The 26631-nt window shown below is 47.5% G+C and overlaps 1 protein-coding gene across 4 annotated transcripts in view; it reads left to right on the forward strand.

Annotated features, from left to right (window-relative positions):
• The window catches only part of BAZ2A (bromodomain adjacent to zinc finger domain 2A), a 2136751-nt gene that overhangs the window by 1383901 nt on the left and 726219 nt on the right, over positions 1 to 26631 (forward strand). For all 4 annotated transcript variants that reach the window (XM_069653682.1, XM_069653683.1, XM_069653685.1 and 1 more), the window contains 2 exons: positions 19649 to 19711; positions 20311 to 20455. In XM_069653682.1, the coding sequence (XP_069509783.1) occupies positions 19649 to 19711; positions 20311 to 20455 (208 nt within the window). The remainder of the gene's footprint in view (positions 1 to 19648; positions 19712 to 20310; positions 20456 to 26631) is intronic.

Below are 26631 nucleotides of genomic sequence, written 5' to 3' on the forward strand. Positions count from 1 at the left end.
CCTCAGAGTCAGCCCATCTGGTACTCCCCTGTGCATCAAGGATATGATAGGTTATTTATAACGCTCTTAATACCCAGAGGTTTCTACGAGCGGACCCGGGTATCGAACCTCTTGCTCTGTGTCGTCTTGCCCTGGAGTTTTCCACCCGTCTACCTGTTCCAACCCCCTGTACCCCCACACTCTTTCGGAGCAAATCACTCCCGACAAGGTCCTACCCAGCCTGTTCCCACCCCCCTCCCCCTCCCCGTACCTCCTAGCTGTGGTAGGTAAGGTAAAGTATCAGATTTCTTTGGCAGCAAGAGCTGCAAACCTCTCCAGCTCAGTGTGAATCTGGGCGAGTATACTGGGTTCAGGACTCGGGACCTTTTTTTGTTAGAGGTTTTTAAGTACATTTTCAGTTAGGTCGAACTCTCTTCTAATCCCTTTGGGCACCCCAGCTTCTCTTGATGTGCACATTCCCTGAATATACACCTTTAAAGGCTTGCCATCTGACTCACTGGGTTGTGCCCATAGCTGTATTGTTTGCAAAGAAGTTATCAATATCGTTTCCAATGTCAGCTTTGACTCTATATCCCGCAGGGCCTCAGACTTGTCAGATAAGGTACAGGGTTTGATTTCGATATTTAGCACCCACCCCCATGAACGAGCTGGAGATCAGGAAAAGGGTTGATTCAGGAATACATGTTGTGGACAGTGGAGTAAAATGAGTGTCTCTGGTGGTAGGGTTGATAGTCCTCCACACGTCAACAAGGCCATATGTCTGCATGACTGTAAGTAGCTGGGGGGCGGCTTGGGCTTGTGGTTTCGGCTCTTTATTGGACCTGTCAAGGATGCAGTCCAATATCAAATTCATAGTGCCCCCGTCCCCCCAGATTTGGGGAATCCCAAAATAACCTGCTAGGATGTCCTGAATTCCTGTAAAAAACTCTGGGGTGTCGTGATTTGGGCAGTATGTGGGGATACAAACCTGTTAGCTCTCCCTCCACTCTGTGTCCCTCCAACCCAGCAGTATAAACCACCACCTTGTCCTTCCCACAGCAACCCCATTAGGCCCACAGGCCACTGCGGACAACATCATGAACATGTACATCAAGCAATTGCTGCCGGGAGCGCTGTTATCGGACTGCCCTTTGCTGGTGTCTAGGTCTAGGCCCCCTGCTAAGAAAGTGGTGCGGTGAGCAGCCATTTTAAAATACTATCTTCTCGTGATCTAGGTTAGTACAATGGTTTAACACAGTTGGACAGTTCCTATGTATCACAGTCATTGCCCCAATCAGGACTTCTGGTGGGTTGGTTTCAGGGGTCTGTGCTTCGATGAACTATACGGCTTCACTTGGGACAGTGAAGAAATAGAGTTTGCCACAGAACTGTAACTTTAATCTTGCCGGGAACAGCATGGCATACTGCACGTTTCTTTCAAATAGTAATTTCTTCACCCCTGTGAACTGCCGGCGCTCCAGTTGCACCGGGACAGAGAAGTTGGGGAAAATGTGGATCGTTTGAGAGCCCAGCCTCAACTCTTTCTTCTCCCGGGCTAGTCGTAGGATTGCATCCCTGTCGCAATAGTTTAGTATTTTGGCAATGATGGGTCTGGGGAAGTCTCCCGGTTTTGGTTTGGGGGACAGTGCTCTATGGACCCTCTCCACGGTAAAGAACGGGATAGTTCCAGCTGGCCCAGTAGTTCCTTGAGCAGCGTCTCCACAGCTTGTTCCTTTCTGTCCTCGAGTGCATTTTCGGGGATCCCCACAATGCGTATATTATTTCTGCGGGAGCGGGATTCTAAGTCCTCACATTTGTTCTTGGTAAGTTTCATCTCCTTGGACAGTGTGGCAACTGTATCCTGCAATGACCAGATGATATCCTCATTGCCGCTAATCCTGTTTTCATCTTCTGTTATACGAGCTCCCTCGTGGACCAGCTGTGCTCTTATCAAGGCCACAGTAGCATTAATATCGTCCAGTTTCTCCTGGACCGCTGCGAATCCCTTCGCCAAGGCTTCCATGATGCCTGATAAGTCTGGCAGAATCGGGGACCTCATTCCCGCTTACAGCCCCTCCAGGGAGCGGGTGATCCTGTTGATTTGGTTTCCAGCGTGTGGTTGAGTTAGCAAATCTCTCCATTGCCCCGGATTTCTTGCCACCACTGGAGCCCATTGTCATGTTTGCTTCGAGGAAGTGAAGCTTGAAATATGGAGCTATACAAGGTCTGTTCCAGGGGGCTGTCCAGCTACAGAGCTGTAGGGTGGGTCCACTGCGCAGTGAGGTGGCGGGACCGAGTCCCTAGTCAAGTTCTCTGCGCGTGACGATGCAGACACCAGTGGCAGCCTAGGCACTAGATCTTATATTGAGTGGGGCTTCTGTCTCTGGTCTCCTCCCAGCCCCTCCAGAGCGCACTTTCCTTCAGTTGTTCTGTGTATCCTTGTGTTGAATAGAGTAGGCTGTTATTAGCCCTAATTAGTGGCTGTGTATGTGACCGTTATCGCCTTCAGCCGCACTCACGTGTGCGACAGTTCCTTGGCTACACTCTCACCACTTCCCTGGTGGGGGCACCTATACACGTATCCAAGTGGAGATTGCGTCCGCAGCCCAGATGGCACAAGCATCCTGAAAGAAACCCCAATCAAGACACCCACAGGGCTCTGTTCAAGTCCACAGCCAGGACTTACAAACTAGCCATCACCTAGGCTAGGCTCCCAGCAAGTACTGTTTTCACCTCACTGAAGGAAGCATGGGTCCTCCCTCTCTTTAAAAAAAAAAAAAAATATATATATATGCTAGACCCGGCAACTATCAGTCCATCAAGACAGTCCCTTTCTTGCTCAAAGTCTTAGACAGAGCTGCTTGCATACAAATCCAGCACTATCTAGAATCCAATCAAATCCTAGTTCTGCATCAATCGTGCTGCAGACCTGGCCATGGGACAGAATCGGCTTTGTTGGACTAAAAAAAACAACTCGACTGAAGGTAGGCCCTTTGTTGGACCAAAAAAAACAACTCGACTGAAGGTAGGCCCGCCCTTCTTCTCCTGTTAGATCGCTCTGCCGCCTTTGACCAGATTGACCACAAAATTCAATGCCACCACCTCACCTCAGCAGCAAACTTATCAAAGAAAGCCACATCCTGGGTAGCTTCATTCCTGGTTGACAGTTCAATTAGTCTTCTCGGAAGTCACCTGTGTCCTCCCCCTCCCAGATCTCATGTGGAGTGTGTTATGTCACACTCTTCAGGCACTGCCTGAGCTAGCCACTTTGTACTGTGATGTTATGCAAGTACCAAGTGGAATGTTGATGTATGAGTGAGAGAAGGCTGTGCTGAGTGTTCAGTTTATGGGTCGGTTGGTCCCTCCCTCCCTGGGTGATGGGTGCCGGTGATCTATCTTATGTCTTATACCTTATGTCTTTATGTCCTGTAACATGTAACTGAAGAACTGGAAGTAAACTTACTTATAAGCAACCTAACCCAAGTATGGATATTGCTCTACTACAGAGTGCCCTAAGGTTCCTGTGTCTCCCCCACAGTTTACAATATGTTTACCAAACCCCTATTTGACCTCTTGGACTCCATGGGCATATTGAACACTAACTATGCCAATGATTCACAAATCCTGCTATTCCTCTCTGGCAACTACTTGGAAGACACCCACACCCTGAACACACTCCACTGTGCTGTCAAGGTATGGATGGCAACAAATGACCTTTGTCTAAACGACGAAAAGACAGAAATCCTGATGGTTGGCTCTCCATCAGTCCTAAAAAGCCATGGCCCCAATATGAAAACCTCAACATGTTATGTTATGTTATTTTGCATTTATATAGTGCCTTATATACCATTGGTATGGTCTGAAGGCGCTGGTAGTTTGAACGCCCTTGGGAACCGAAGTTCAGGTCAGTAGAGGGAGTCCAAAGGTGCGTGTGCGCACCAGGTATGTGTGCAGCTGGTGCAGAAATCGAGTGGTAGCTGCTTCTTAGCTGTAGGTGTGGTGGTTGAGAGGTCAGGAGTATGTGTTCGCTTTGGTCGGTTTTACCCAGAACGAGTGTGGCTGCGTTAGGCCTGAGGAGAACGCCTGGCTGGGGGGTGTGAAACCAGCAATGATTACTTAGAGTGATGTGGAGTAAGCGGGAGATGTAGATATGAGAACAGCTATACCGAATGGTGACATAGTATCTCTGTGTTCTAGATGAGTGGTGGTGTAAGGGGGAGAGTAAGCGTGGGGTGTGGTATGATGTATGTTTTCAAGTGTTTCCTTCATTCCAAAGCATATTAAGTATCGTCCGTTGAACATCTTCTGATACACTTCTCCACAACAGTAAAAACCCTTGCGGTCTACCTAGACTCCTCATTCTGAATGACCCGCCAGGTCAACGCCAGGCGACATCAGCTCCCTACACAACGAAGCTCATCAATGCTGTTAGACCATTCCTAGCCCTTACCAGCTTACCAGCTGCCTCGCCAGAGCCATCATTGGAGCCAAACTGGACTATTGCAATGCCCTTTTTGCCAGCAGCTCTTCGCACAACATTCAGAATCGACAAGTGATCCAGAACAATGCCATCTGTGTGACCCTTAACATCCCAAAAATAGATCACATATCGGAGGTGAGAAGAAATGCCCACTCGCTGCCGATTAAGGAAAGAATCCTCTTTAAAACACTCTTGATCACGCACCGTTGCAACTCGGTACCACCCTACCTGGGACAAAACTTTGCTGAAACATAATCCTCCAGACCCGTCGGGAAGGTCTACGCCCACAGACTTGTCCAACCAAAATCTAAGCAAGCCATATGTGCAGGTGCCAGCTTCCCATCAATAGCCACCCAGCAATGCAACAAACTTCCCCTGTATATAAGGGCTGAACAATCGTACTGGATCTTCAGAAAAGCCTTGAAAACCCGGCTCTTCACCTAACCTGGCACTTCATCCGAACGGGCTGCACATTACCTTTCTGTCTCCTCTTTCCCTCTTCCCCCTTATGTAAAAGTACCTAGTTGTAACCGCCTTGATGCCCTTGGGTTTTGCACGCTTAACAAATGTAAAAATCAAATAAATACATGTTTTCCCTTGCCTGGACGATGGCTCGTCTGTGCCCTTACATGGTGTCTGAACATCTTTTCTGCAGCCTATTACACAGTTTGGGCCTCTCCCAGTACTTCTAGAATGCCTATGTTTTACTCTCTGACCCTACGATTAATTGGTGTGGTCTTGGACATTCCCTGGGCATGGCTTTCCCTACCGGGGATAGAGAGCTGTACTTCCAGACAATTCATATCTTTTACTCCCTGAAACTGGTTCTGTCCTCCACCTTCCTCCACCTACTGGCCCTCATGACCGCCTGCATTCTGGTGGAGCTAGAGTTCCGATTGCGCATGAGTTTGCACCAGTGGCATCCCAAGTGGCGCGGTCTTAGTTCCAAGGAAGCATGTTAGACCTTTTGCGCGTCTCGGACAATGTGTCTCGAGATTTCATATGGTGGGCCCTGCGAGAACCCACTGAGTGGGGGGAGATTGCTTCGGCAACCCTGGCCCCGACTGATGGTCACTGGCATTTGCCTAAAGGGCTGGGGTGCTAACCTTTTAGACCTTAAGGCGAGGGGACTCTGGTAGCCTACAAAAGCCCAGGAACTCATCAATTTGCTGGAGCTGTGGGCGATCAGGCTGGCCCTGATTCCCTTCCTCCCCTCTCTGAGAGGCAAAACTGTACTGCTCTTGACGAACAATAAAGTGTCCCTACCTCACAAGTTGAGTGGTGTGGAGTCATTGCATCTATGCAGAGAAGCAATGAGATTGTGGCTTTGAGTCCTAGAGCATGTGTCTGTGGATTGCCCATCCGCTGCATTGGAGAACGTTGGAGGATCCTCTGAATAGACAGACTTTTACCTCCCATGAGGGAGAGCTCTGCTCGGAAGTTCTGCAAGAGATTTTTTTCCCTTTGGGGGACTCACCAAGTGGAACACTTGGCTCCCAACGTGAACAGGCAATGTGAGGTGTTCTCCTCCAGAGAGAATCTTCAGTAGGGAGTTCTGGGGGACACATTGATGGTGGGTTTAAGTTGGAGCTTATGAATTTTGGCCGATTCTGGTCATACCACTAGTTCTCAGGAGACTGCAGCTGTTTAGGTCCACATTGATTTTGATTGCTCCGGTTTGTGCCCGGAGGATGCGGTACTCTTGGCTGCTGGATCTGTGCATCTTCACTCCCTGGTCCCTCTCCATGAGAGTGAACCATCTCTCCCAGTGTGAGGTGCAGGGCTTGGGTCCTCCATCCAAGCCTCACAGCCTGCACCTTTATGCTTGGCTGCTGAAAGGCTGAGATATAAGCAGTGGGACTTTTGTCAGACAATGTCCTGGATGTGCCTCTTTTCACTCAAGAGGTCGGCTTCATAATCCATTTATACCTCTAGGTAGCATGGATTCTTGGCTTGGTGTCGTGAGAGGGTTCTTAGACTCTCATCTGTCCTGCCTATTCTGTTCTGGAATTTCTGTTCTTTTTGGGATGGGCAGGCCTGCAGATTGGCACAGTGAAGAGTTACCTGGCTGCCATCTCGGTAAAAAAAAAAAAACCTGAGCAAGCCCTCTTTGCAATCCCCACTGGTATGCAGTTTTGGCTGTTTTTGTCTGCAACAAGTTTGACCTGTGCCATTTTTTCGTTCATGTGTGGGACTTTAATTTAGTGTTGGCCCTCTGTATGGTTGCTACATTGGATCCCCTGCATTCATGTTTCAGGATGCTCACCCTAAGGTACATTTCCTGTGGCCATTACTTGTGCAAAACTGATGAGTTAGCTCCAGGGGTTTTATTAAACCTCCCTACTTTGTGTTTTCCAAAGAGAAGATGACTTTAAGACCGTCCTTCCGTAATAAGATTGTTTTAGACTTTCATCTCTCTTAGAAGATCCATCTTTCTGTGTTTATTCCTCCGCCTCACCCTTCTAAGACAGAGAAGCGATTCCAACGGCTGGACCCATTGCGGGCCTAGGGCTACTATGTCCCCCGGTCGAGGGACATCAGGAAAGATGACCAGCTTGTTGTGGGTTATGCTGGTGCTCGTGCCGTTTGGGCTGTAACTAAACAGACCTGGTCAACTTGGATCATCCTCTTTATCTTGCAATGTTACAATCTAGCTGGGAAGGATGTTCCAGAGCACCCTGGGGCTCATTCAATCAGAGTCTTAGTTGCTGCTGCTGTCCTGCATAGGGAGGAGTCCTATTCTTGACATGTGTGAAGTGACTATGTGGGCTTCGCTGCACACGTTTGCCAAACAACGGACAGTCCTCTAGAGTTTTCTGGATTAGGTGTTGTCCTCTTGCACAAACCCCTTCTTCCAAGATTTCTTACTGCTATGGGAGTCTATCAAAGATGATGAATCTGTGGGAGGAAGGAATTCAGGAATCCATTAGAATAACAAATTACTTGCCTCTCGGTAAGGTTTGTTTGGTGCATGTTCTGCAGTGCCCTCCCACTCTGCCCCTCTTGGTGGATAGCCTGTACACCATATGTCTTCTGTGGTCCCTCACCAGCTGAGTGCAGTTGGTGACATGAGTTCCCAATCATTGTAGCGGATGTAGTCCCATAGCAGGAAGGCAGAAGAATTGGAAAGTATTGTAAGGAGGAGATTGACTCAGAGGTGGCATGATTTTGGGTAAAGACTTTTATTCAAGTGGGGAAAAGGAAAAGAAAAACCCTCCTTTACGCCAAGGGGTTTCCTTGTCACAAATAAATACTAAGGAAAATGCCAAAATGCCCAAAAGAAGAGTCCAACGTCAAACTCCTACTTCTTTACCTTACACTTGAAAAACAAACTAAAGTCGCTTACTGTCCTTTTGGCCCAGAAGAATGACTCCCTTCTTCTGGACAGTTCCGCATACTGGGCTGAGGTGGTCTCCTGTCTGTCCCCAGGCTTTTCGTCGTTCTGTATTTGGCAGTTCAATGAAGTTGTTTGGAATGTCTCTCATCCCCTGGCCTTTCTCAGGTTTCTCTTGAAGGTTTAACAACGCTGGGGAAAGATCTCCCTTCCCCTGGCCTTTCTCAGGCTTCTCTCAGCAGTTAAAATAGGCAGTCCATGTGTTCTCTCCTGCTAGGGACTGCCATGGGTCCCGGACCCCTTCAAAATGTTCTTGTATGTGTGTGTCCCAGACCGCTTGCACTTGGTTACTTTCGTTAGAGTCCCAGGATTCTTTCTCTGGTTCCAGACACCCTTGGTTTGACTGCTCTTGTTTGGGTCCCAGACCCTTTTGGTTCTCTCTCTATGGTTTGGGCCCCAGCCCCTGTTGGTTTTCTTTCTTGGGTCCCAGACCCCTTTACAAAGCTTTCATGTGCCCCCTCGAGGTTCCTGGCAGCCCCAGTACCTTCTGTTTAGGCTCCCGGTCGCTCCCCTCAGTCTCTGGCTTCTATGTATCTTTCAACTGTTCTTTGGTACTGCTTCTTGTTGCTGTGCGCAGCTCCCCTGCACTTGCTGGGAGCCGGGCAAGGTCTGCCTGTTCAACCTTTTCAGGCAGTGCTCTTCCATGCTGGGATCCTCAACCTCTCCTGGCCTTGGCTCTTCGGTCCTCTTGGGAGCAGGTAGGCGCTGTGGCTTCCCCCAACACGTGCCGGTCAGCAGCTGCAGGCTTAGCTTGTTAGAGTGCAGGCAACATCCTCTGCTTGCGTTGCCTATGGGGATGGACCAATGATGGTCAGTCCTTCTTTATGGTGCTTTTTGTTACACAGTTCTCTGTGGATTGAATTGTGCGTTTGTTCATTTATTTATAATGCGCACCAGACCCTGAGGTAACCGGGCGCAGCAGAACAAGAATATGCAAAACTTACAATGTTACAGGAATCTGGGCATTACAATGTTACAAATTTACAATAGTATAGAGATATCTAATTTACATATTTACAATGACACAGTATAGTCCAAGGTTAATAGCAATTGATATACAGGATACAGATACAGGATACAGAGGTTGTATAGAAATAAAGATCGAGATCTAATACCACATATATACAGTTGGTCTAAAGGTGTGGTAGGATCAACTGTGACTGTAAGTTTTTAGTATTGATGTGATTAATCAGGTTTTTTCTGAATTGTGAGAATGGTTGGTCTGCCCTCAGGTTGTGTGGTAAGGCATTCCACAGTTTGGCAGCTGTTACAGGGAAGCTGTTGCCACCAATTTTGGCAAGTTTAAATCTTGGTACTGCCAGACGGTTGGAGTTGACAGTTCTTGTCGGTCTGCTAGATATATTTCTCTTTATTTTCTCTGTCAAATAGCTAGGAGCCGCGTTATTAAGAGCTTTGTGTGTCAGGGAACTCATTTTTAGGTGGATTTTGTCAACAGTAGAAAGCCCTTTATGTTGGCGTCTGATAGTGGAGATATGCACTCTTTTTATTTATGCCAAGTGCGGCTCTAAGGGCGTTGTTTTGTAGGGTTTGAAGCCTTTGGGTGATCGTTTTATTGGCACCACAGTAGAGGGCGTTGCAGTAGTCGAGTTGGGAGAGTATTAAGGCTCTCGCTAGGATCATACATCTATTGTTGGATAGGAAGGGTTTACCTGCTCTAATTAATTTACAGGTATAGGCCATGGTAGATGCTAAGGAATTGACCTGTTTGGTGAATGACATCGTAGAATCAAGGTAAAAACCAAGCGTTTTTACTTCCCTAGAGACCTTAATAACATTACCATCTATGCTAAACTCTGAATAGTTGGGGCCTAGTTTGTTGATATTGGCCTGTGTGCCTAGAATGATCAACTCTGTTTTATCATCATTCAGGCATAGGCCATGGGATGCCATCCATGCCTGAATGATGAGATACACTCTATTCACCAACTCCCTGTCCCTATCATGATCCCCTGAAAGCGGGAGGAGAATCTGCATAGTTAGTGTAGGCGATACCTAGATGGTCCAAATCATCGAAGAGGGGTTTGGTAAATATATTGTATAGGGTTGGGGAAACACAAGGGCCCTGTGGGACTCCACATGTGATCGGTATAGGGTCTGCTGCAGCCGAGGGGGAAAAGGCACACACAACAAAGGACGTTTCCTGTCCCGAGCCTCCTCTTCATTGCATACATTCAACCAGAGGAGCTGGAGCCCTCTCTGCTGCAGGAGCAGTGCCCCCACCTCCTCAGGTGCCTAGGGCTTCATCTATACAAAAGGTATGCCACTGGGCTGATTTACTACCTTTTACCAGATCATCTACTACTCCGACCGACATCCGCGGAAACCGCACCTTTATTGCATACATTTGATGCCGTTGTGCTGCATTTGATCCTTGTCCAGCCCATCACTGCAACCTGCTTTGAATCTCCATCTGTGTGTTAAGCCACCATTGCAACACACGTGGCTTCGACATAGCCGAAGATGGCCGACTGCAGCCTTTGTTTCTGCAGCCCAGCATTGATCCTCCCCTACCAGTGACTGGCCTGCCGCCATTGGCCAGTGGGCCCTTCTTGAGGACCAATCCGGCGCCGGCAGGCGAGCGCCAGCAACACCCACTAAGGCACACACAACAAGGGACGTTTCCTGTCCCCAGCCTGTCAAGAGCTGACAGAGCCCAGGACCCCCGGTATCCACCCTCCAACACCCATCACACCGGTAAGCAGCCTGCACGAACCTAATGACTGCAAATCACTCACCCACAAAGGAGCGTCTCACGCGCCCGCCCTGCATTTATTCCTCTTAAAGTACACTACCCTTCAATATCAGGCACCCAGTCTACTCACCGGTGTGCAACTCGGCGGCTCATCTGCTGAACTCTCCACTTTACGCATGAACTCCCACCCCACCTATATAGCCCTATGCCATAGCATATGTATCAATCACCGCCCTTAGCCACATGTCACCGATGTTTATGTGCTCACTATAATCACGGCCCCACTATCAGTACCTCACCTACACTGTACGTCTATCCAACTACGAGGTCTCGAACACCATCACATTGCTGCTCCCCCGCAGGACCCCGAGCAATGGTGCATAACCACGTGCACTTGCCACACTGCACGTTACTGATTAGGCACTGCCAGTATACCTGACGTACCGTCTATTCGACTGCATCCCTGCTTAATGAAACATTATTAAATGCACTGCCATGCCACTCTGCCATGCTGCTTCTCCTAATATTCTATATCTACCAAGATAATTCAACATTACTATTAACCCTCTCTGCCCACACTGTTGCCCTCAGCCTACGGTGACTACACTGAACCCAGCATTCTATGAGCATTCTGCACTAAACACTCGTGACGACTTTGATACTTGCTCATTGTAACCACATTGTTTTTTTTTTATATACTGCAACCGCTTTAATTGCCTACTTTGACCATAATGCTATACCCTGCAAAAATGTCACCTGCATAACTTATCCCATTGCAAACTTATTGATTCTCATCCCCCATAGATACTCGAATCTAGGTGTTGTGATTTTGTTGTTCGGATGCCCACTGTGACACTACTGATTGGGTCACTACTGATTCTTACTCCCACCTAGAAATCCGAATCTAGGTGTTGTGACCTTGTTGAACTGCACCACTGCCCATTGAGACTATATTGACTTTGCCCCCATCCTGGAATTCAAATCTAGGTGTTGTGATTTTGCGCTGAACTGCTGCTCACTGGGATATTACTGTCTGTGCATCCACCTAGAATTTCAAATCTAGGCATTGTGATTTGTGTATTGCTGCCCCTGTGTCCCACCTCCGTTCAGCCTCGGCATGCTACCACATAGAAAACCGGCTCTAGACACTATAACCTACTGAAGCTCTGATCCAGTGCTACCTGCCTTTGCCAATCACCGGCTGCACACACACTCCTAGCAACCTTTCCCCCCACCATGCCATACAAGAGTCCACCTCCCTATCTTAACACAGACTCGCCATCCCGCACTCTCCCTGCCTCACTCCATTCAAACAGCCTAATAGGATTCCTTATAGCCCTCACTATAATGACCGCTACACCGCCCCATACATACCTAGCTCTCCACACCCAGCACTCGGCACCAGATTCACCTGCCACAGCACCAGACACCAACACTATACAATCTCTGCCACCTAGCCCAGCTACCAGACTCTGTAACCTCAGGATTTGATCTAGTCCTAGGTACATACCCGGTGCACCCACACCCATCACAGCTAGAAACACCAGACTAGGCTCCCGCACTGCACCATTACCCCATTCTAAGCTAAGCAAATGCACAACCCCTCTCCCCTCTTCTCCCCAACCTGCCGCGACTCTACCTCGCACTAAGCCCCCCACTACCACCCAAGACAAAAATATCAAAAGCACACTACACCCGCCTCTCAAATGTGCACTACTGAACGCCCGATCCCTACCTGCACATGCCCTAGAGATAAATGACCTCCTATCCACACTCAATTTGGACCTACTATGCATCACCGAAACATGGCTCCATGATGCCTCCTGCCCAGCCATCGCACTAGCCCTACCCACAGGCTACTCCATCCTCAGGCAAGATAGATGTGACAAGATTGGAGGGGGAGTCGCCCTTATCCATAAAGACTCTCCATCAAACTAGCAGACCGCACCACTTGGGGTGGAAAAGCTGATATCCTATCAGCCAAACTCTCGCTCTTCCCCAACAATCTAATCAACATACACATTCTATATAGACCCCCTGGGCTCCCAGCAGATTTCCAAGAACACCTCTACCATCGGATTAGCAACAACATTAAAAAGTCCACCAAAATCCTCCTACTAAGAGACCTTAACTTAGGATATAATGATCCTAAAGATAAATCCGCCACAACCCTAGCGAAAGAACTTGCAGATCTAGGATTTGTTCAAGGAGTCCTCACCTCCACTCACTCCATGTAACGCTCACCTGGTTCCCACGGAGGCGCGGCGTCGAAGGCGCAGAACTCTGAAGATGGACAGGAAGGGCCCCTCTATTCTGGCTTCCCTGGCTCGTTGGATACCCTCCTGTGCGTGAAAAGGTAGTATTACCAACTGTGGAACAATGCTCAAGCCTCCCACTCCCTTCCAACCCTCCACGATACCTCCTCCACGATTCCCCGTGAAGCCTCACCTTAGGGTTTGGAAGGATGAGCTCTCCATCCTGCTTCTGATGCAGGGGCGCGTTGAAACCCAGTTACTTCACTGGATTGAGGATTGATGGGAGTTCAGGTAAGCTTGACTGTTCAGGTAAGGCGCTGTAAAAGTTCTGTTCAAAAGTTCAAGCTTAATAATAATGTTCGTTGTCTAATTGCAGCAAGCGCTAATGCTTATGTCTTTTTCCTCTTAGGGGCCGGGGTTCGGAGTGCCGGAGATATGGCGCCGACCCGAAGTGAAACAGTTCTGGATGAGCGCTCAGGTAATGTCTTTGCATTCGCTCATTCAATGTCTTTGTCTTTTTTCCCCTTAGGGGCCGGGGTCCGGAGATGCCAGGAAGCGGCAGGACCCGAAATGCAGTGGGAATAATCCAACAGGTAAGACTTAAAAGGAAACGGAGCTTTCCTTATTCCTTTTCTCCCTCTCACCTTTGTTCTTGTCTTTTTTCCTCTAGGCGCCGGGGCGTAGCTGAATCCGGAAGATCGCTGCTGAAGATGGAAGCGCCTTGCAAAGGTGAGTAAAATGCAGCGCTGCAGCGATCGAAACAAAATGCCTTTAAAATGATGTCTTCCTTTTCAGGGCCGTTGGAGAAATGACTCCGGGATGCAGATTTAGCAGGTAAGGGCTTTTCTTCTCCTATTCTCTTCCTTTCTCCCCTTGCAGGTGTTCCAGGGTGCTGGCAGGCGTGGCTGAAGTCAGGATGCAGGAGCTGACACGGTGAGCGTCCAGCTGCTAGGTGCAGAACAACGCGAAGCACGTGTGGCTGTTCGGGTGGGGTTTAAATAGCCTTGGAAGAAGTTCCTGGTATGTATCCTTCCACCAATCAGGTATGTATCCTTCCCTGACCACATCCGGGTGGTGAAGTAGTCCTACAGGTAAAGTAGTCCCATTCAGGCCTCAAGAGGGCCTGGATGAAGCAGCAAGGTCTGCATCAGGTAAGTGTGCACCCAAGCACTTAAACACATATCCTCTTCTATGAGCCTGGCGCCTAAGGCGCCAGGACTGGGGTCCGCTATGAGCCTGGCGCCTAAGGCGCCAGGACTGAGTCCAAAGGGCCCCGACTTGGGCCCGCTGAGACTTCCCTGGGGAAAATGATGTCTGCCTCTGGGGTTGCGGGGCCCGGCCTGGCTCCTTGGAGGTAGGCATCATGACACTCCAAAGGCCGCACCCTTGACTGGGTCATGGACCATAACTGTGCCTCCCACATTACGGCTAATACCCCCCTCCCCTGGACGGACCACACTTGTATAGAATTCCTTATCCCCACCAACCCCAAACCTAAAAATCTCACCTATGCACCACCTGCCACAACAAGAAGCTCAAAAAAACTCAAAGCAGACAACCTGCGTCCGCACCTCAAAAATCCCTGCCTAGCACCACCGTTCTCTCAGGACCCAAACATACTATCAGCAATCTTTAATGAGACTCTCACCAATGCCATAAACTCTATAGCCCCTCTTGAAAATAAGAAAGAAAAAATATCATTCCACTGCAACTCTTGGTTCTCGGATGAACTCCAAACCCTCCGAACTCAAAAGCGTCAGGCGCAAAAAAAATTGGCAAAAGGATCCCAGTGACATAAATAAGAGCCTTTTCAAACAAATAGTCCTCCAATACAAAAAAGCCATTTTAGCAGCCAAATCAAACTCCTTCAATGACAGGATCTCAAAGGCCAACTCTGAAGCTAAAGAACTATTTGCAATCTTTAACGAACTAGTCACTCCACCAGCTAGCACTGAAGAGATAACCAAAGACAAAGCCTGGTGCGCTAGCATTCAGTCCACCATGCTCAACAAAATAAAACTCCTACAGAACAAAATCCAAAACCATTGCAAAACCCTCCCGATTCAAAAAAACAACCGCTCTTCTCAAGACAAGCGTGGTAATCCCAACCACGCTCAATTCACTTTCAGAGACGTCACTGAACCGGAGGTCCTCAACCTCATCAAAAACCTCAATCCATCCCTCTGCAAAGCTGACATCTGCCCGCCCAAACTCATCAAGGAATGCGCTAATGACCTAGCACCATTGATTACTGCTTTCATCAACGCCTCCTTCCAAACAGGTACCGTCCCAGTCAATCTCAAGGAAGCCTGCGTACGGCCACTCCTAAAAAAGGCCACGCTTGACCCAACAACTACAGACCTTTAACGACAGTCCCGTTCCTCTTAAAAATCCTAGACAAAGCAGATCACAGCCAGATACAATCTTACATAGAAGCTAACTCCATACTAGGCAAAAGACAATCCGGATTCCGTGTTGGGCACTGGACCTAAAAAATCAAATCTCTCAGATCATGGATAAAGGCAAACATGCACTACTCCTCCTACTTGATCTATCAGCTGCATTTGACTTGGTAGATCACCAAACTCTTACCACTCACATCACCCATGCAGCTCATTTCTCTAAGCAAGCAGCATCTTGGATCACATCCTTCCTTGAAGGTAGATCCATGAAGGTCTATTCGGAAACAGCAAACGCAGACCCTACTACTATCAACTGTGGTGTCCCCCAAGGATCCTGTACATCCCCCACCCTCTATAACCTCTTCACAAAACCCCTTTTCGACCTACTGGACTCTATGGGCATAGCATAAACCAACTATGCAGACGATACCCAAGTACTTATTCCCCTATCTGGACTCTATCACCAAGACACCACGACCCTGCACAACATCTATGCCACTATCCAAGCCTGGATGGCAATCAATGGCCTGTGTCTTAACGGGGAAAAGACTGAAATCCTCATCCTTGGCCTAACAAACACTTTAACAAAGCTAAGCCCCCAATACGCCAATTTCAACATAGATAACACTACCATCCCAGTATCATCCACCGTCAAGACTCTTGGTGTTCACATTGACGCAAATCTATCGATGAACAAACAAGTCAGTGCCATAGCCTCTGCATCCGCATTCAGCACCAAACTCATCAATGCCATTAAACCATACCTATCCACCCCCAAGGTTACCAGACATTTGGTCGAAAAAAATTGGTCGACCAGACAAATGGTCGAAAACCAAATGGTCGAATTTTTTTTTTATTTTTATTTTCACCTTTTTTTTTTTTTTTTTCTTTTTTTCTAAAAACCCATTTTTGTAAAAAACGAAAACCCGAAAAATAAATATATAACTAAAAAAAAAATTCGACCATTTGGTTTTCGACCAAATTGCATCGACCAAATGTCATTCGACCAGTTTTAGGTCGACCAAATGTCTGGACACCCACCCCCAACCGCCTAGCCATAGCTAGAGCCACTATAGGCGCCAAACTCGACTACTGTAATGCCCTCTTAGCTGGCACCTCCGCCAAGAACATCCAAAGACTACAAACCACACAAAACAATGCAATCAGAGCCGCGCTAAGCATCCCTAGATGAGACCACATATCTCACACCAGACGTGAAGCTCATTGGCTCCAGGTCAAGGACCGCATCACTCTGAAAATCCTCACCATCACACACAGATGTATCCACAATACCGCCCCAACATACCTATCAGAAGCAGTATCCAGGACCACATCCCTTCGCCCCACCAGAGCCCAGTACACCAACCAGCTACACTTACCACAAATAAAGAGAGCTACTGCGGGAGGTCTAGGATTCTCCTACATTGCTCCAAAACTTTGGAACTCTCTCCCGGCCACCTTTAGAGCCGAAACTTCCATCACTGTCTTCCGCAACAACCTCAAGGCCACCTTCCTCAACTAGCCCTGCCCAGGTTACCCTGATTGTAATATAACTCAAATGTATATCTATATTGTAATTTATAGCTATATTACCAACGACAATATAACTATTTTGTACCCTGTATATATATTGCAAATGACTATGTAACTAGGATTTGTACTGTAACAAGTGCCACGATGTCCTCGGACTGTTGTGCCCTATATAAATATGAATAAAACAAACAAAACAAACAAACAAAAAGACTTGCATCGTTCTCTCGCTCAGAAAGGATTCTATCCATCTGATGGCCTGGGTGGAGAAATGAGCAGCCGAATCCAAGTGTCTACAAAAAGGACCTTGTGGTCGTACGCATATTACACCGAATGCGGTACCGCCAGCCACTCCTCCCACCTCCGTTTCACAGCTACGACATGTCAGACAAGCCAGCTATACTGGCCCATAATAGCTCACATTGTCTGAGTACCACCCGGACATACAGTGGCTAAGGTGCATTCAGACTGCCCTTAAAACCCAACTCACCGCAGCTCTTACTAACATATTTGTACGCATGCTGCTGGAAAACCGGCCTCACTCTGCCAATATCAGCAAAACGTACATAGATTGCCCGCCCGTATAGTACGTTGTACTTAGATGGCATGCAAATCTACCCAATTACTGGCTACACTAGTAAACGGCATAGAGAGTGCCAAAAATTTTGCTCAATGCTGGACTGTTTTAAAAATGGTCGCTCTGCGCTTCTTCCTTGTCAGAGCGGATTGACATGGGTCTTAGAACAGTCACCCCTGCTCTCCCTCGTCCCAGTAACATATGTTTAAAAGGGGTGATAGAAATATATGAGTAGAGGATTGTAAGGGAGGAGGTGTAAAAGAGGTGGATGAGTGGTGGGGATACTGCGTCTCTGCCTGATCTCCTCGTATCCTAGAGGGGGAATCTTTCCCCATGAGATCCTCCCGCTGTGTATCACCCCCTGGAGCACTATGGGGAATCGGCCTCACCTCCCTGGCCTCATAAAAAGGGTCTCCTCCTCGGGGAGAAGGGATGACGACATAGGATTTGTCACAGTATACAGGGCTCTCATCAGAGCCCTCTTTGTTCTGTTTTACACTGCCTGTGCAATTCCTTATTAAGGGGTAGCGGGGTAGCAGAGACAATACCAGGTGGAACAGAAATGTCACCAGGGTTAGCAGCCGATAAAGCTTGCAACCCCCAATGTATGCCCATGCTCTCTACTCTGTTGATGGCGATCGTGCTCAGAACCTAATCATTATGTTTTGAGTGAACCTGCTACCATTGGAAACAGTGAAGGGAAAGTAGCTGCGTATTGCTGATAACACAGATCTGCGGTTGTGATGGGACTGCTCTTTAGACCTGCCTTGATATCCTCTTTTGTAGTAGTAAATCATGCACACCTGTGAAAAAAATGCATTCTACCAAATTTGGAAAAATTAGGATATAAGCAGCAAGTACCTGCTTTTTTTCAATTTATTTTACTTTCTGGTGGTAGGGTATTTTGACTCTAGAAAAAACCTTTTTATTGAATGCCCTACTCATTCGGAAGTGCACAAAAGGCTGCTCCCTGCCGGTAGGCTATACTTTTTTACTCTATTAGGTATTGTATGTGATTCATGTTTTTTTTAAGATTCATGTTTTTATGGATTATACATATTTTAAATATGGATTAAGATTTGAGCAAAATAGAGAGGATCTTATTAACATGTTGGAAAACCTCTTCCAAATGGGAGTAATCCTAGGGAGCTGTGATAATTTCCGAAGTGAAAGACTAGAACAACTCCTCGGGATGTTGTTAACCTGCATAATGTTTTAGGCAATTCCAGGTCCATGGACGGACTGTACCTGCCCTGCATATTGCAAGCTGTATGCAAATAGATATTGCAAAAGGCTTCCTCTTGGCTTAAGCGTTTGTTTCAGTTTCATAATTAAGCAATATAACCCGAGCGTCGGGGACCTTACCTATGGGCCCCGGGGCATTACCAGAGTCGGTAATGCCCCCGACGCGAGGGTTATATTGCTATTAGTACCCCGGCCCGCAAAAATTGCGTGACCTTGACACTAAAAGCTTTTTTTTTTGTCCTGAAACGCTGTAGTGTTTCGGGGAAGACAAAAAAAAAAAAGAAAATGGCCGCCCCCATAGAAAGGAAAACTGAGTCCGTTTTCCCTTTCCATGGCAGCCATCGGGAGCGGACGCTCTGCGCCTCCGCTTCCGAAAAAGGATCAAAAAGAAGGTAAGTGGGGTTGGGAGGGCGGGAGTGGGATGGAGGGGGGATAAAACAAAAAAAAAATACCTGCGTCCCCGGCGAGGGACGAGGGAAGCCTCCAGCCGTGTGGAGGCGCAGAGCGGGGGTGGCCCGGATCCGAGTCTCCACACGGCTGGAGGCTTTCCTCGTCCCGCGCCGGGGACGTGGGAACAAGAAGGTAAGTTGGGGGGGGGGGGCGGTGGGAGGCAAGGTAATTTAAAAAAAAAAACTTACCAGCTTACCAGAGACCCCGGCGGGGGGCGAAGGCAGCCTCTCAGCCGCGGGGAGGATCGGAGCGGGGATGGCCCCGCTTCGAGCCCCCTCATTAGCTGAGGGGCTGCCACGCCCCCTGCCGGGGACAAAGGCCGTGGAATCCCGACGGAGGGATTCCCGGCCGGGTAAGGACCCGGCGAGAGCCAATCAGAATGCGTGTTGCATTCTGCTTCGCTCTCGCCGGGTACTAATAATTATTAATGCAAAGCTAATTCCATGTACTTGAACCTAATTCTGCGAGTAAACTTTGTGACATTCTTTAATGAACTGAAGAATAAGTACTTATCCTAACAATCTCCAATTGGGGGACGGGTTTAATGACAATTTTTCCTTGTGCATTTCTAAAGAGACTGAGTCCCATACTTAATCCCTGTTTTCTCTGATGTTCTTCTCCAGGGAGAGAGCCCCTCGGCAGCAAGCATCCTTGAACTGGAGCGACAGATTGAGAAACTGACTAAGGTGAAAGTTTGTTCTGCATGCCACTGGTGCAGCAGGGAGCATTTCGAAAGAAACAGGAAATTGGAGGCTAGGGAATTGATGGGTGGGTTTCTTGAATGGGCATGATGGTTCTCCTCAAGGAGGTGAAATCTAATTTTGTTAAAGGAAAGTTAGAAGTTCGGACAATGGTGTCTCTTGAGGCAGAGGAGGTGGCAATAAGGCACAATTAGCCATTTGAAGGGGCGAGAAATAAAATGATGAGAGAATGATGTTTCATTAGTGAATTTGAAAAAGCATGGGCTGGTGTTTGCAGGAATTTTAATATTTAGTGGCAGTGTTTTAACCTGGGTGTGGTATGTTTTACCTTCAAATAATGGCAGTTAAGGAGGGTGGAGAGTTCTTGGCTAGCTGCTCACTTCTGTTGTGGTAATTTCATGAGTCTGTTTTCCTGAATTTCTTTAGTGAAGACAAAGTTCTTTTTTCACTGTACTCGAATTCCTTTGCCATTATTGGAGATGTCATTGCATCATGAGATGTGTGGATCAAATTGTTCCATTTGGGGGTTGAGCAGAGGGAGTTTTGAACTTTTGTTCCAATCAAGTGATTTCTTCTTTCTGCAGAAGCAGACTGTTTTCCGCAAAAAGCTGCTCCAGGCCTCACAAGCACTCCGCGCTGTCTCTCTGGGTCAGGATCGGTACCGGCGCCAATACTGGGTTCTGCCTAACCTGGGAGGTATCTTTGTCGAAGGGATGGAGCCAACCACAGGTACCTGAATAATGACCCACAATATGATTTTGTATTTATTATTTGTATTGCGCACCTAACCTTGAGGTAACTGGGCGCTGGAAAAAACGTAAGAACGTTACAGGCATACATAGGATAACAGGCAAGTGGACCAATGGTTACAGATAGGTCTAGTGCCCAAAAAATACAGATAAGAGCATAGGTTGGAGTTCAATGACAATACAGTAAAAACACATATACCTATGTAATACATAGTGTGACTAGAGGTGAGCAGTGGTGGTAAAAGAGAAACCTAGGGCAAAGTTAGATAGGCTTATCAGTGAGCCAGAACTTTACTTTAGTTCTGAGAGAACAAAAGGAAGGTTCCATTCTGATGGCAGGAGGCAGGGAGTTCCACCATATGGCGGGCTGGACTAGGAAGCTCTCTCCTCCAGTTGTTTTTAGATTGAACCTTGGTACTGTGAGGCAATGTGAACAGAAAGATCTGGTGGATTGGGCTGATTGGTGTTTGCAGAATTTGTCAGACAAGTATTTAGCGGCAGAGTTTGACAAGCATTTGTGGGTGATAGCTAGAGTGTGTGATCTTATTCTGTCACGCCCCGGGAGCCAATGGCCATCCCGTCTGAGATTCGAGATGTGGCTGGACCTAGGGATGTTTAGTGCTGATCTCAAGGCGTTATTTTGTAGGATCTGTAGCCTGTTGTCAGTTCGGGCGATCCTATGAAAAGCGTGTTACAATAATCGATCTTAGATAGCACTAGGGCTCTGGCTAGCGTAATGCAACTATTAGGGGACAAGTATGCTTTACAGGTATTGATCAGCTTGTTGGTATAGGCCGTTGAAGAAGCAGTGGTGCTAACTAGTTTTTTTAGAGATAAACTCCTAAGGTTTTGATTTCCTTGGCAACTTTGATAGGGTTCCCATCGATATTGAAGGACATGTACCGAGGGTCAAGTTTGTTTAAACAAGCCTGAGTGCCGACAATCAGGAGCGCCATCTTGTCGTCACTAAGGCAGAGGCTATGGGCAGCCATCCATGCATGTATTTCCAATTAGATTTCGTTAATTATCTTAGAATCCTCTTCGTAGCAGCCTGTCAGTGTGATGAGAACCTGGGTGTCATCTGGGTAATTCGTATAGATGACACCAGTCTTGTCAAGACGATCGAAGAGGAGCTTTGTGAATATGTTATACAGCATTGGGGAAATGCACAAGCCCTTTGGCACCCCGCAGTGGATAGGGATAGGGTCTGCTCAGGCTTTAGGCACAAAGACTCTGGTAGTTCGATTGGATAAGAAGGATTTGAGCCAATTGGAGGCATTAGTGGAGAAGGCAGCTGCTGTGGTCAGGTGTTCTGTGAGGGTATGGTGATCGACCAGATCAAATGCAGCCAAGAGGTCTAACAACAGAAGGATAGCCAGTTTACCTTTGTCTTTAGCCTCGTCCATCTGTATTTCCAGGTCCAGGAGGGCCATCTCTGTGCCGTGTCTCGACCGAAAGCCAGATTGTTGGAGACCAAGTAAATTGTTGACCTTGAAGTGTTTCTGGATTTGCAGTTAGGCAACTCTGTCCAGTATTTGTAGGAGGAATTGGATGGTTGTGATTGGCCTGTAATTCGTTCGTATGTTATGGTCCAAGCAGTGTTTTTTTTTTTTTTTGTGGCATAACCCAGACCTCCTTGAGGTTGTTGGGGACTGAGCTAGAGATGAATGAGGAGTTTATCACTGTGGCGATGAAGGGGGACAGCTCTTTGGCACCTTCCTTAATGATAGTGGCCGGGCAGGTATCTCCTTGATACCTTGAGGGTTTTAGAACTCTGATGATATCTTCCACTTCTTTTGGTGTGTCTGGGGAAAACGAGAAAGGTGGGCACAGAGGGGCTTGATGGTCTGAAAAGTGCTTTGCAATGGAGCTGCTAGTGAGACTTATTTTTGGCTTCTATTTTAATTTGTAATGACGATATTTTGTCAGCTAGGGCTTGCTGGATTTTGACACACAAGGCTGCATCCTTCAGGCAACCCTATGTTTGCGGGGCTGGAGATTAATTCCCTTAGGCTATTGAAGAGCTCCTTAGTCCTTCATTTAGCGTTCAGGATTCTATTATTTTACATTTCTTTTTTGGTGTTGAGGATGGCAGATTTGTAGGAGGCAGCCGCCGTGGTGAACAATGCCTTGTTATGAGTGGTGGGCGATTTTAGCCATGTGGTTTCAGCCACACTTTGGCATTCCTCACGATTTTTAGTTCTGGTGTAAACTATTTGTTGAGGTGGCCAATTGGTTTGGCCTTTTTTGGTTTGAGAGGCGCAATGTTGTTCAAGGCTGACTCTAAGGTGTATTTGTAAAGGTCAACTAGTATGTTAGAATCTATGTTTTTGTAGTTAGTTGAGTCCATGATGTTATGGATTAAAGGACGTACATTTTGCAGTGTTATGTTCTGGGAATTTCTGGAAAAATTCAGAGGGGTAGTAATGGGGTTAGGGATATGGGATGTTTTCCCCTGGATGGCGAAAGATATGTAGTGATGGTCTGATCAGGCGATAGGTTCATTGTGAAGATTTTGGTGAGCAGTTAAGGCCTGACAACCAATCCAGTGGTCAACCCTTGATATGCATAGGCCCTGTGATTCGTGATTAAAGCCGAGCTGGGAGATCGTTTTCCAGGGCTAAATCGTTGGTATCGTCATGGAGCCCTAGATAAAGGTCTCCGAGCAAGATGATTTGCAAGCCTAATTTAGTGTTATTCTTTAGGAAGTCTGTAATGTCTTCCTCAGAAGAGGAGATGGGACCTGGAGGTCGGTAGATGAGGTGAATAAGTATTGTTAGGGTAGCTGTTAAAGAGAGTTCAACTGATAAGAGTTCAGCTGAGGGCAGGCTTGTATGGGAGGTGGATCTGAGGCCCAAGTGGATTTTTGCTATAAAGGCAACTCTCCCTCCTTCACCGGAGTTTGTCTGCTCTGATAATGGTATAACCCTCTGGGAGGGCTAAGGACAGTGCAGGGCCTGCCGCCTGGTGAAGCCAAGTTTCAGTGATGGCGAGAAAGTCCAGGCAGTTAGTGGAGATGAGGTCCGCAATATCAAGTGCATGGGCAACCAGGGACCGTGCGTTGATCAGTGCTCCTTTGATGGTAGGAGGCGTCGCTACAGAGATTGGTCCTCCTGTGCTTGTAGTAACAGTGTGCAGGTGGGCAAATTTACAGATTTGATGCTGAAATCCAGCTGATATTATGTGATGGCCTATTCATATGTTGGGAGAGCAGGCCCGGCTTATTTCCTATGCTATAAATTGAATGAATTTGGTGAAGCATCAGTAAGATGATATTTAGTGAAAAAAGAATGACCAAAGGAAAATAGTATATGGAAGAAAACAAACATTTCCTGAGTGAGATCTAGCTTTGTCTCTTTAGCAACATAGATGCCACTCAGCTATTAACATTCTCCTTAAATCTGGCAAAATCAATACTCTGTACAAAGCACAGATTTTTCTGCTGATGACTCCAAGATCACCAGCCTTGGTATCATGGTTGCTTCTGATTCAGGTCATGGTGTGCCAAGAACTTTGCAGTGTGATCTCAGTACAGTTGTGCTATCACTTTTGGATGGTGCTTAGACATTTATATTCCCACAAAACTCTAGCTACTAATAGTTTACTTGCATGGTTCTGCTAACAGTGGGAAACACATATGAGTCAAAGTGTGGGCCCTTAAACTCATGTAATTTTTGGATTTTATTGGCCCAGATAATCCAATTTCAGCTCTTACCTTAACGGACCTCCTTCCAATCGGCCTATTTAGGCATCAAAGCCTTACATTTTGCACTGTATCTTTTGGTATACGGTAAGTCCCAGGTATAAGTGTTTGTTTTCTGAACCCAGAGAAACTATATTCAGGGCCATTAAAGAGGAACTTTGTATGATTGGCAATGTTACAGTGCCATCTGTGGTTGTCTCTGCTATTGGCATAGTTTTCCTCGCACCTATATTTCATGGTTAGGCTGCAATGACTCATAGCTAGGCAGCAGGGTTTCAGGAGACCCATGAAACCAACCCATCACTTGAAGGTTATATCGGAGTCTAACAAAAATATTTGCAATGGGGAAAAAATACCTCTCCAGCATTGTCCACAAGGCCTTCTGGGGCCTGGGTCCTAAATACCTTCAACTCTCTCTTCCCAAACATCTTCCCTCCCGAGCCCTTCGCTCATCCGCCTCCAACTCCCTCAGGGTTAGCCGCTTCTCGAAGCAACGAGCTGGGGGTAGATCTCTCTCCGCGGCAGGGGCCTCCCTCTGGAACAGCCTTCCTGCCTCCCTGAAACTTGAGGAGAACCATCTCCGGTTCCGGAAGCACCTCAAAACCTTCCTCTTTGCTTCTGCTTTCTCTCTCCCTCTTCCCTGCTGAACAGCTAATTAATTCTTCACTGAAACTGCACTGATCCTGCAACTGGACCACTCCAAACGGCCTCGGTCCTGGGCCCAGCCACTCTCCACTTACACTGATGCCCTGGAACCCCTCTGCACTGCGGGACTGTCTCTGTATCCCTACAGCCCCCCCCCTTCCCCAGCACTTGTTCTGCACTTATCTTGCACTTGCCACCAGCTGGCCCTATTTATTTATTACTTTACGCCACTTACCTTGTACTGCACTTCCCCCCCTCCCCTTCCCCTTGCACTTTTCCCCCTCCCCCACCCCTGCACTTGCGCGATCTGAATGACACCTGGCCTAGTAGGATCGTTGCCTGTCTCCCCTTGTTCCTCCCCTCCCTGCCTCGTCGCGCCTTGAAACACCTGTGTATAGGCGCGTTACAAATACCATATCATATCATATCATTGGACCTTTCATAAAATCACACGATATTCCCCATCATCAGATTGGGCCCCCCACTTGCCCCACGATACATATAATGACAATAAAATTGCACATATCCACATCCGGGTTGTAGCCTTTCCAGTTCATTTTGGTTCTTTTCCGCCTGAACCAATGAGGTAGACAGGGATTTAGCTCCACCCACAGCAGCCATCTTCTGATTCTTTGAAGTCTAGTGACTAGGGAATCCTTCTCAGCTATTGGAGCATTATTCCATAATTGTACTTTTTTGCCTTACAATTAACACATTTTACACATCAGTCTGGTGTACTGTGGGCTGCTGCTTTATCTGACACCTTTTGGTATGCCTTTTTGTTTTCTGGGATCAGAAAACATTGAGTTTCTTCACCTCCTCGTGGTCATGGCTGAAGAAGGCAAGGACTCCTTGAAGCCTAAAACGTCTCTTTCCAAAGACTTTGCAAAATGTTGAGGGAAACATGTTTTCCTTGGGGATCCATACCTGGAACGCATTTACCTGTATCCCCACCAGCTGAAACATGTGGAATATGCCAAAACTTATCACAAAAAACTCTCCAGGACAGGCATAGAAGGCTACTGTAGTTCTTAGAAGAAACTACTGGTGTCTCGTCAGGAGACGAATCCACCAGGACAGCCCAAGCCTCTCTGCATGGCCAGGACCCATGCTCCTCTGAAAAGGAGACCTTCACTGGAGAGGGCACTTATGCCACCTCCCATAGCAAGACCAGGACAGGCCCTGAACCGATGGGCAAGTCCAGTGATGAGAAACGGCTGAAGACAGCTGAAAAGCACTCACTTATCATCAGCGGGTCCCTCTGATAAACCGTCCACTAGCAAGGCACCTACAAAGCAATTGTCCACGGATCGGCTGCCTAAGGCGCACCAGTCTACGACCTAGTCCATGACGGGCCGTTGTAAATGTGCAGGTCATCAATGGAGCGGTTGCCTCCCAATAGCCTTGTCGATGACTGAGGCAACGTCCTGAAAGAGCCACTTACCGTCGGAAGGAAACCATTCAACAGAGCATCGGTCATCAATGAACTCCCCATGCATGGGTGCACCTTTGACGAAAGGCCACAAACTGTCGATAGAAAGATACTCTTTGCCTACAGAAAAATGTTCATCCTTGAAAAGGTGCTCGTTGACTGTTACGCTCACCTGGTATCCACAGGGACGCCACCCAGCCCTGGTTGGATGATTTGCACTCTCAAATCCTCTCCTGGTCCCTTGGTAAAGCCTCTGGTTAAAGATGGGTCTGCAATATAGGAGAGCTGGATTCAATGCCAGATTGTCTGTTTTCTCACCTCCCTTGGCCTCAACTCCTTCCTCCCCCTTGGGCCTTCTTGTTAGGGAGAATTCTCA

The sequence above is a fragment of the Ambystoma mexicanum genome, chromosome 3q (genome assembly GCF_040938575.1).
Source record: "Ambystoma mexicanum isolate Mex_15411 chromosome 3q, UKY_AmexF1_1, whole genome shotgun sequence".
NCBI classification, from domain to species: domain Eukaryota; kingdom Metazoa; phylum Chordata; class Amphibia; order Caudata; family Ambystomatidae; genus Ambystoma; species Ambystoma mexicanum.